The 11,538-nt window shown below is 60.1% G+C and overlaps 1 protein-coding gene across 1 annotated transcript in view; it reads left to right on the top strand.

Moving 5' to 3' along the window:
- The window catches only part of LOC107307661 (carnitine O-palmitoyltransferase 1, muscle isoform-like), a gene marked incomplete at its 3' end in the record, with an annotated part of 16,029 nt that overhangs the window by 824 nt on the left and 3,667 nt on the right, over positions 1 to 11,538 (top strand). The window contains exon 2 of the mRNA XM_032441910.1: positions 11,221 to 11,380. Coding sequence (XP_032297801.1) covers positions 11,221 to 11,380 — 160 coding nt within the window. The remainder of the gene's footprint in view (positions 1 to 11,220; positions 11,381 to 11,538) is intronic.

The raw sequence follows: 11,538 nt of genomic DNA, 5'->3' as shown, positions 1-11,538 counted from the left end.
GGTCTCTATATGTCTCTATATGGTCTCTATATGGCTCTCTTATATGTTCTCTATATGGTTCTATATGCGTCTCTATTCATGGGTTTCTATATGTCTCTATATGCGTGTCTATAATGGTTTCTATTGGTCTCCTATATGGTCTCTATATGGTTCTAGGATGGTTCTATATTGGTTCTATATGCGTTCTCGTATATGTTCTATATGGCTTCCTAGTATGGTTCTCTATATGGTTTCTATATGGTCTCTATATGTTACTATATGGTTCTATATGGTTCTATATGGTCTCTATATGCGTTCTATATGGGTCTATTACTGTCTATATGATGCCATGATGGTCGTATATGATGCCACTATGTCTCCTATATGATGCCATATGGGTTTCGTATATGGTCTCTATATGGTTCTCTATATGGCTCTCTATATTGGTTCTTATTACGCTGTCTCTAATATGTTTCTATATGTTTCTATAATGTTTCTATATGGATCGTCCTATATGTTTCTATATGTTGCAGGCCTGATGCGGCGCCCTGTTGCCGCGCGCAGCCGTTGCGTACAGGCTTCCAAACCGCGCTGCCACGGCTGCCAGTGCCGACCAGTGCAGGATACAGTCAGAGGGTATGGAGGTATTGGGGGGGCAGGGGGTACTATATTAGATATGGGAGGGGGCCCCATATATACTGGGTGGAACGGTAAAAGGGGGGAAGTCACCACCGAATTCAGCAGCGGTAATGGGGATGGGGGCCCCGCGCGATTATAGATCCCCATAGGACCCCATAGACCTTATTTGGACCCCATAGGACCCCATAGATCCCCATAGACGCCCCCGCAATACGACCCTTATAGAACCCCATAGATCCCCATAGAGACCCCATAGCACCCCATAGACCCCATAAGATCCCCATCCAGAGACCCCAGGAGACCCCATAGAATCCCCATAGAGACCCACAGTTAGACTTACTAGACCCCATAGCACCCACATAGAGACCCCATTAAACCCCATATAGACCCCATTAGATCCCAATAGAGACCACCATAGAGACACCCCATGGGACCCATAAGAAGAGCCCCATAGACCCCAGAGATCCCATAAGACGACCCCATGGACCCCTAGAGACCCCATAGACCCCATAGACCCCACTAGAGACCCCTTAGATCCCCATAAAAGACCCCATAGATCATGTTGCCAGGATTATCCAGGATATGATCGGGGGGAAAGGGGGACCCCACCATCAGGCAGTATGGGAGGGGGGGGGACATATAAGTATGGGGGGGGACTATCAGATTGGGGTGAATGTTGGAGGAACCCCACCTCAGAGGAGTGACATATAGCGCGGATATACCTCATATATATGGGAGGGGACATAAGATGGGGGAGGGATACATCAGCAGCGTATGGTGACACTTATATGGGGGGGCGAACATAATTTGGGGGGGGGAGAAGGGGGACACCACCAATACAGAAGGGTATGGGATGGGGTGCGCGGGACCATATATGGGGGGGAACATATATATGGGGGGAATGGGGGACCCCACCATCAGCAGGGTATGATATGGGGGGACATAATTATATGGGGAGGCATATAATTGGGGGGGGAAAAGGGGGACCCCACCATCAGGCAGGGTAATGGGAATGGAGGAGGGCGGGGCTGAGGGGGACATATATGGGGCGGTGGCAGGACACATATATATGGGGGGAAGGGGCACCACCATTCGGCGGGTATGGGATGGTATGGGGGCATATATGATATCATGCGGGGGGAAAGGAATGGGGGATACCCACCATCAAGAGGGGTGTGATATAGGGGGGGACATAGCAGTGTGGGCTGGAAGGGGGAGGACCAATATATGAGGGAATGGGGACACCACCATCCCAGCAGGGTATGGGATTGGGGGGAGACATATATGGGGGGTCGGGGACACCACCAATCAGCAGGCCGTGTGATATGGGGATATAGATGGCGCGTGGGGACATAGATGGGGGGGAAAAGGGGTCAGATGGGGGGTAAGGGGCGATACCACCCCATCAGCAGGGGGATATAGGCGGGGGGACATATATGGGGGAATCGGGGACCCCCCTCAGCGAGGGTCAGATATGGGGGCGGGGACGGGACATATAGCTGGGATGGGGGCACCTTATATGGGGGGACATGGGGGTTCAGATGGGGAAAGGGGACCCCACCGCATCAGCGCAGGGGTGGATATGGGGAGGGAAATAGGGGGGGCTGAGAGGTTGCGGACCGGGTCCCATGGGGTGGAAGGGTACAGGGTGGCGGGGAAAGGAGGTTCATTATTGGGGGGCATAGATGGGGGCGGGAAAGGGACACCACCCCCATCCCCAGCAAAGGGTCAGATCATGGGGGGGATTATAGATGGGGGGGGAAAGGGGGTCATATGGGGGGGAGCATAGATGGGGGGGACATGGGGGTCAGATGGGGGAGATTGGGGAAGGGGAAAAGGGTGTAATATTGGGGGGAAAGGGGGCACCGATGGATGGGGGAGAATGGGTGAAGTGAAAAAGGTTCATATGGGGGGAAATGGAGTCGTACCTATGGACTGGGAGGGAGAGTCGGCGAGGGAAAAGGAGCTGATGGGTCGGGGGCGAAATCGGGGGCCACCCCATGAGAGGTGGGGCAAGTAGGGGGCGGGTTTAATGGGGTTCGTATGGAGAGGGGACAACTGATGGGGGGGCTGGGGGAGATCAGCCATGGTTGGGGCGGGAAAACTCGGGGAGGTTATAAGTGGCGTTTTTCTGTCGCCGGCGGAGAGTGGGGGTCGCAGATTGATGCGGGGTGGGAATGTGTGGGGGTCAGAATGTGGTGGGGATTAAGGGGACACCCACCCCCCAGCAGCCGGTGCAAGCGAGGAGATAGCGTGCTTCCTATAGGCGGCGAAATGGTCCGGCGGGCCTCGTGGAGGGCGGGTGTGGGCGGAGGTGCGGGGCTGGCGCCGGATGGGGTGGTGCGGGTGAGCCGGGAAGGGGTGGTGTGGTGGCAGGGCATTGGGGGGGCGAATGTGTGTGTTGGACCAGTGTCAATGTTGACTAGGGGGAAAACGCATGGGGGTCGGACAATGGTCGTGACACCCCCCCGATCAGGCTAGGGTCAGAGTCAATTGATTGGCGGGGCATAGATCTGGGGCTACGGAGGACATCTATGAGGGTCGGACCGGGTGACATGCCATGTAATTTCGGGGAGCATTCGGCGGGGTGGGAAATGGGATGGTAAAATATGGGGAAAGGTGCCGGCCATGGGCGGGACAAAAAACGGCCATACGCTGTATGGGGGTGAGTTGAAATTGGGCGTCCGAGTGTGTGTGGGGAAAGGGCCGGTCTAAACCTTCGGGGGGAGTGCGGGGTGAGAGGGGAAAAGGGGTCACTATAGCGGGGGGGAAAAGGGCTGCCACATTGTGGGGGGAAGTATGGTCGCCTCCATTATTTTGGGGGGAAAAAGGCCGTATGGGCGGGGAAGTGTGGTGGGGCCTGGCGGTCACGAGTGGTGGAGGCGAAGAAGATGCGCGGCGAGGAATAGGCGTTTCCGTGAGTTGGTGGGAGTTGAGATCGCATGGGGGGGCAAAAGGCGCGGCTAACGCGGGAAGGGGTAGGGCCCGGGACACCCATTAGTGCAGAACCGGTCCAGATATTAGGGGGCGAAATTGGGGGGGCTGGAGAGGGTGTGTGTGAGCTCTGTCGGCTCCCATGATGTGAGGGAACGACTTAGGTTCACTATGAGGGGCGCCCGGGAAAAATATGGCTGGGCATGCATGGGGAGGGGCTATAATAGTGGGGTGGGAAAAAGGGTGCAATCCGGTCCTGCGACGTGGTGGAACACTGGGCGGGGGAGGGGATGACCACCATCCTAGCCAGGCGTTCCAGAATATTAGGGGGCGGGAACAATTAGATGGGCGGGCATATGCGGGAGACTCATCCGCGTATCCAGCAGCACTGTGTGATATAGGGGGGGACATAAGCCGATGCCGGGTGGCACCCATAGATTGGGGGGGACTGATGGGGATCAGCCCCGATTTGGGCGACCATCCCATCATCAGGCGGTATGATTTCATAGGGGTTGTCCAACAGATTTGGGACGGGGGACATAGTATGTAGTGGCGTCGTGCGAGTGGGCGGCCAACCACCAATCAGGCAGCGGTGGGCTGGTAGGCATATCAGAATGGGGCCTTCGGGGAGCATATTAGATGAGGGTCGAAACCACACACCCATCGCCAGGTATGGCACAATGCGGCGGGACATATAGAATGGGTGCCAGTCAGAGGTGACCATATAGCTATGATAGGGACATGGAGCGGCTGGACCGACACCACACAATCCCCAGCAGGGTCCAGAGTTAGTAGGAGCTGGGAAATGGTGGGGGACTGGGCGGGGTTCGTTTGGGAGCAGACCAGCTTCCCCCAATGGGGAGTTTGGCGCTGAGTCTTCTGTGGGTCATCATCGGGGGCGGGAAGCGGTCCTAATTGGGGAGGGGAACGTGACCCGGGGTATCTTGGAATGGGCTTGACCGCCCGCGCCCCACCACCCATCCCAGCCAGGGTGTTGATAGTGGCCCAGGGGGGGGAAACGATATCTAGATGGCGGGTGTCGGGGGACAATAGCGGTGGCAGAGTCAGGCATGGGGGAGATTGTGGGGGTAAAGGGGGGGAAAAGGTCTCAGGATGCAGGTAATATGGTGGGTGGAAAGGCGTGTCGGCACAGGCGTGGGGGAGGAGTGGGGGGTGAAGAGATGGTCTCACCGGTCTCACCATTGGGGGGAAGTGGGGACATCTAGCTAGGGATTGGGGAGTGGCGGGCGGCGGGGCGGAAGCTGGGTCAGATATATTTGGTGGGCTGGCTGAGTGCAAGGGGGCACCTTGGGGGCGAAGAGGGCGGAGCAGATTGGGAGGGGGGAGCGGCGGGAGAGTGATTGCGGGAAATCGGGCAGGTCATTATTAGGGTGTCGGAAAGGAGTGGTGTGGGCTCCGGCCGGTCGGTCACATGTGGTGGGGGGGAAAGAATTGGGGGAGGAAAGGGTTCGTGTGGGGGGGATGATGGCGGGGGGATGATTGGGGGGACCATTGTGGAGATGGTGCGTGAAGGCGCGATCAGGTAAGGGGGGACCACCCACCATCCCAGACAGGGTGGGATATGTTGGTGCGGGGCGACCAGTGGTGCCGGCGCTGGGAAGTGCGTGTCGGCGCCACCGGTCCCCACTGGCGTTGGAAGGGTGTAGGTCACACTGGGCCAGGCTTGATGGGAATGGGGCGCACATATTTGGGCTGATCCAATAGATGGGAGGGGGACATGCACGGGTCCAGATGACGGGTGAGATGTGAGGTGGGCCTTCCACCAGTCCAGCTAGCCCATGTGGTTATGGGGGCTTAGAGGGCGACATATCACATGGAGGTCGCCACGTGATATGTGGCGGGTCGACATGTGGCGGGTTCAGCATGTGGGCGATTAGCGCGAGCAGTGCAGAGCGGGAGCATTTTAGTTCGGGGGGGGTTAGATTTGGGGCCAGGGGACACTTAGATGTGCGGAGACTGGCAGGCGCGGTCACACCAACCAGTGCAGCCAGGAGTATCGGAGATTGGGGCGTCGCCCAGGGCGGACATGGTAACTTCTCGGACATTATGGAGGGTTTTTAGGCTGATGCTGCCGACAGTGTCCTGGTCCCATGGCGGTGTCAAAGGGCGTCCACAATGGGTGGGGAAATAGGGGGTGTGTGTATGGGGGGACAAGGAAGCTGGGGCACCTGATAAGATGGGGGAGGGAAAAGGGGTTAGGTCTGGTCGGTATGGGGGGAAGGGGCGACACCACCATCAGCAGGGCGTCAATATGGGGGGCGGGGACATATAAGTGGGGGCCGCTCAGCGGGAACATGGCTGGTCAGCTGAGAGTGGGGGACCGGGCATTGGGCGGAGAAAGGGGGGTGGGAAACAGTTGGGTAAAAGCTGGTAATATGGGGGGGACAAGGGGATTGCACATCGGGGGCGGGATGACAGTGGTTACTTCGACACATGTGGGTCCCATTGGGGGAAAAGGGGCATGAGTGTGAGGAGACGTGGGGGTGAGAGGGGAACATTGCGGTCCACCTTCCAGAGTGACGGGGGGGGAGAAATGCCGAGGTGTGCACTATGGGGAGGAATGGGATGGGTGTGAAAATTTGTGAAGGTTCCTATGCGGGGGGTGAAGTGATGGCAGGTGGCTGGGTCTTGGTTGGGGGGGGACAAGATTGGATTAGGAAAGAGGAGGTCTGCTTGATGGGGGTAGGTATGGTGGGGGATGATAGAAGGGGACATGGAGGTCAATCTGGGGCAAGGCCTCCGAGAAGGGGGACACCCACCATTTTCAGCAGAGGTAGGACGGGGAATAGCTGGGCTGGAGTGGATCGTGGCGCGTTTTATTTACGGTCGGTCCCATGGGTGGAAGGGGGTCAACCCATGGGGGGGGGAAAAGGGTGCGCGTCATATGGGCGGGACATAGATGTTGCGCGGGAGGGAAGGCTGATGGGGGAAAGGGATCGCTCGCTGTGGTCACACCCATCCCAGCAGGAGTCAGATCTTATAGGTGGGGAGACGATGGCCTGTGGGGCTGGGAGGGGTTGGCGCGCAGGCGTCAGATCCTGAGTGTCCCATCCGAGGTGGAAGACTGGGCACCTGGCGCGTGCGCTGGGAACGTGGAGACCGGCCATGTATGGGGGTGCGGACATGAGGATTGCGGGTGGGGGTAGTAGGGATACACCATCAGCAGGGTGTGGTGCATATGGGCGGACATAGATTGGGAGTCGGGACAATTAGATGTGGGCTGAGACACTGGGCAGCCTACCATATCCAGCAGCGGTTTGATGAATAGCGGCTGATACACTGGGGGGGTTTGAGAGGGGTTCGGCTGGGTGCCGGCGCAGATGGGCGGTGGGAAGGGCGTCGACATGAGGCGGGGAAAGGGCGGGGGTGGCGTTGGTCAGGTGGGGTGGGGCGGGAGGCATAACGGATGGCGGGGGGGGAACACAGGCGTCGGAGAGGTTCGGATTAGGGTGGGGATAGGGGGCGGCTGGAGGGCGGGATGACCACCGAGAGGTCGAGGCCGAGCGTGGGGGTCAAGAGAGGGTGTGATAGGGCGCGGGGTGGTAGGGGTACAGTACCATGGGCGCGGGAACCCCATGGGTGTCCCACGATGGGACACTTATCAGGGCGGGCACAGCAGGGAGGGATAACAGACGGTGGGCGGGGTACGTGTGCAGTATGGGAGGAAAGGGCAGTCGCACACTTGGACCGGGCGCGAGGCCTCGACGGATGGGGTGAAATGGAGCGTTCCCGGTGGGCGGAACAGGCGCGGGTGGCGGTGCCGGGCCGGAGAGGTGCGCGGACTGGAGGAGGGTGGGAGGGGGAGGCGTGAGGGAAGGTAGGTGCATGATGGTCAAATTCTTGGGGCAACCATCGTTGGGGGGGCGAAGCAGTCGGGGGGAACTGGGTCGGTATGGGGGGGGGGAAGGAGTGGCGCCTCTGGTGCGGTGGGCCGGGGGGCGGGGGGTGGGGGGGCTGTGTGTTTGGGAGTGTGTGGTGCTGCGCGGGGGTGGCGGGGGCTGGTGGAGAGGCAAGCAACCACCGGCGCGGGGTGGGCACCAGGAAGGATGGAGTCACAATGGTGTGGGGAAGATGGGGGTAGGAAAGGTCGTTGTCGATGGAGAATTCTTGGGGGATGGAGTGGGGGGTGGTGGGGAGGGCGGGGGGGGAGCGAGGGCGTGATGGGGTCAGGAGTGGGGGACGGCGACAGGAACCTACCACCCATTCCCAGCCAGGGTTTCCTAGATTCTAGTGATGTGGGGAAATTACGCGGGCGGGGCGATGGGGAGTTGCGCGTACTGGGTCCCACATGGGCGTCGGAAGGCGGAATGGTCACTATGGGCGGGGCGAAAAAGCGTCGGGTCATATTCTGGGGACCCGGCGAGCACTCTGGGGGACATACCGGGGGGAGAGGGTGTCAGATGGGGGAGCGAGCTATCGAACCGGTACCACCATCAGCAGGGTCCAGACTACTTAGGCGGCGGAAATCGCTGGTGGACAGGAGGGGTTTTGGGGTGCTAGTCCCTATGGGCGTTAAGGGGGTTCACAGCTTGGGTGGGGAAGGGGCATCATGGGGTGGGACAATAGATATGGGTCGGGGGGAAGCGGTGGATACCACCAATCCAGCAGGTGGGATATGGGGGCGGGACCATAGATCTGGGGGGGACATCTGGGTGGTTCAGATGGGGAGAATGGTGGGAAGGGGGGCAGGAAAAAAGGGTGGGACTCGTTAGGTAATATGTGGGGGATTAAGGGGGCACAGGGGGAGATGGGGGTGAAAGAATGGACGGTCATATTTGGGGGGGGAAAGGCACGAGTCACAACGGGGGGGAGTGGGGCGAGGGTCGAAAACGGGGTCATATGGGGGCGGAAGATGGGGGCACATGGGGGGGGAGATGGTGCGGGGGAAAAGGGTCGTATGGGGAAGACCATGGGGCTGGGGTCAACCATGGGCGGACGGGGAAAGAGTGGGGGACGGAGAAGGTGTCGTGTGGGGGGGAGATGGGGGGCGATTGAGGGGCTGTGGGACCCATGGGGGTCCAGAAGGGGGCATGGGGAATGGGGGAGAGCGAGCCACCCACTTCAGTCCAGCGGGTCCAGATAGTTTTATGGGGGGAAATTGGAGGGGGGCTTGGAGGGTGTTGAGGCAGGGCCAGGTTCCCCACTGGGGTAGCGAGGGATATACATCAGATCGACAGTCCGGGTGTGGGTGCTCCGCATTCGTACGGTGGTCACATGGGGGGATTGGGGCATATGCGGCGGGGGACATAGATGGGGGGACAGGGGGGTCCAGATGGGGGGGAAGGGCGATACCACCATTCCCAGCAGGGTGTCTATATGCGGTGGGGGGGACATAGACCTGGGGGCCTGGGACGAATGATGTTTGGCTGAGGGGCAAGCTGGTGATAGTGTACACCCGACCTGTCGCGGCCACCCACCATCAGCCAGGACACAGGATATTACGGCGGGGACATAGATGGGGGCGCGGACCCCAATGGGCGGGTGCATCGGGCGATTTTGGGTGCGGGTCCCAGGTTGGCTGGAGAAGGAGGGTCCAGACATGACGGGGAACGGAACGCGGGATTGGTATGACACACGAGAAGATAGCGGCAATGGCTAGGTATCGGCCCGTTAAAACCTAAACCCCGGTGGGGGCGAGCAACGGCGACGGTCGGTGCACTGAAACTAATCATCGTCCTGTAGGAGACCACTTTGCGCCGCCTCAAACCCCTATATTTGGCAGGCTGCGACTGGCCGTTTTTATAGATAGTTAAGCTCTTCGCATACGTGTAACACAGTTATCCTGAAAACGCAATCAGCTCGGGCGCGCACCTTGCTTCCGGATCCGAGTGCCTTACGTCGCTATTCTACCGTAAGCTCGATCTAGGTTCATAGGGGGGGGACATAGATGGGGGGGGAAGCGGGGCAGATGGGAGGGAGATGGGGGGGGAGGGGGGCGAAAAAGAGCGGCTTAATATGGGGGAAAGGGGGACATGGGGGGATATGGGGTAAAGGGTCGTGGGGGGGGGAAGATGGGGCGGGGAATGGGGGGGAAATGGGGGGAATGATGGGGGGACAGGGGAAAGTGGGCGCGGGACATGGGGAGAGGCGGGCTGGGTAAAAGTGGGTCATGGGGGGGGGATGATGGGGGAAATGGGGGGGAGATTATGGGGGGAAACGGTGGGGACATGGGGTGAAGATGGGCGCGGCGGTGGGGTCGGCGCGATGGGGGTGCCGGGGGTGGGAGGGTCGCTGCAGGTAGGGGGGGCGAGTGTGGGGCCAGGGGGGAGTCAATGGGGGGGAGTTGTGTGGGTGGGGTTGGGGACGGGGAGGCGCGTGGTGAGTGGGGGTGTGGGGGGAGTCCCTGGGCAAGGCTGGGGTCGCCATGAGGAGGGGGCGGTGTGAGGGGGGGGGGGGCAGGGGGGGGTCCACAGTTGGAGGTGTGTATGGGGGGGGGTCGTGTGGTGGGGGGGTCCATAGGGGGCGATTGTGTGGTGTGTGGGGGTGGGGGGGGGTGTCGGTGGGTGCCCAGTGTGTGTTGGTGGTTGTAATTGTGGGGGGTGGGGGGGTGGGTTGCGGCGCGGTGATTTGGGGGCGAGTGGTGGGTCGGGATGCCCGTGATGGGCGGCGGCATGGTGGAGGAGGGGGGGGGGGGGGGCGGTCCCCATTGTGGGTTATGGGTGTTGGGGTGGGGGTCCCATTGTGGGGTTATGGGGTGGGGGTCCCATAGGGCGATGTGGGGTGGGGGGTGGAGGATCCCATTGGAAGGTTATGGGGTGGGGGGTCGCATAGGGGCGATGTGGGGCGGGGGTCCCTATGTGGGGTTATGGGGTGGGGTCCCTATGTGGGGTTATGGGATGTGGGGTCCCTATGTGGGGTTATGGGGTGGGGGTCCCTATGGGGGGTTATTGGGTGGGGGTCCCATAGTGGGGTTATGGGGCGGGGGTCCCTATGTTGGGTTATGGGGTGGGGTCCCTATGGGGGGTTATGGGGTGGGGGTCCCTATGGGGGGTTATGGGGTGGGGTCCCTATGTGGGGTTATGGGGTGGGGTCCCTATGGTGGGTTATGGGTTGTTATGCCGCTGTCCATGGTGCTGAATCCCCGCAGTACCTGCAGTCCGTGCGCCCCCTGCTGGGTCATGTGGGTTGGGGTCTCTATGTTGGGTTATGGGGTGGGGGTCCCATAGGGGCGATGTGGGGCAGGGGTCCCTATGGTGGGTTATGGGTTGTGATGCCGCTGTCCATGGTGCTGAATCCCCGCAGTACCTGCAGTCCGTGCGCCCCCTGCTGGGCCATGTGGGGCGGGGTTCCCTATTGTGGGGTTATGGGGTGGGGGGGTCCCATAGGGGCAATGTGGAGCGGGGTCCCTATGGGGTGATGTGGGGCGAGGGTCCCATTGTGGGGTTATGGGGCGGGGGGTCCCTGAAAGGGTTGGGGGTCGGGGAAGCCCTCACGGTGTTGGAGGTCCCACAGGGGGGATGGGGGGCAGGGGATCCCATTGTAGGGTTATGGGGTGTGGGGGTCCCTGAAGGGGTTGGGATGTGGGGTCCCATAGGGGCGATGTCCCCGCGATGTGGGGCGGGGATCCTATAGGGGCGATGTGGGTTGGGGTCCCTATGTTGGGTTATGGGTTGTGATGCCGCTGTCCATGGTGCTGAATCCCCGCAGTACCTGCAGTCCGTGCGCCCCCTGCTGGACGAGCCGCAGTTCGCCGCCATGGAGGCGCTGGCCAATGAGTTCAGGGAGAAAACGGCGCCGAAACTGCAGCGAGTGCTGAGGGTCAAAGCGTGGTGGAAGAGCAACTACGTGAGTTATGGGGATATATGGGGTTATATGGGGGTATATGGGGTATATGGGGTTATATGGGGTTATATGGGGTTATATGGGGTATATGGGGTTATATGGGGTTATATGGGGTTATATGGGGTTATATGGGGTTATATGGGGTATATGGGGTTATATGGGGTTATATGGGGTTATATGGGG

The sequence above is a fragment of the Coturnix japonica genome, unplaced genomic scaffold (genome assembly GCF_001577835.2).
Source record: "Coturnix japonica isolate 7356 unplaced genomic scaffold, Coturnix japonica 2.1 chrUnrandom757, whole genome shotgun sequence".
Classification (NCBI taxonomy): domain Eukaryota; kingdom Metazoa; phylum Chordata; class Aves; order Galliformes; family Phasianidae; genus Coturnix; species Coturnix japonica.
This window is presented reverse-complemented; position numbering and strand designations above follow the sequence as displayed.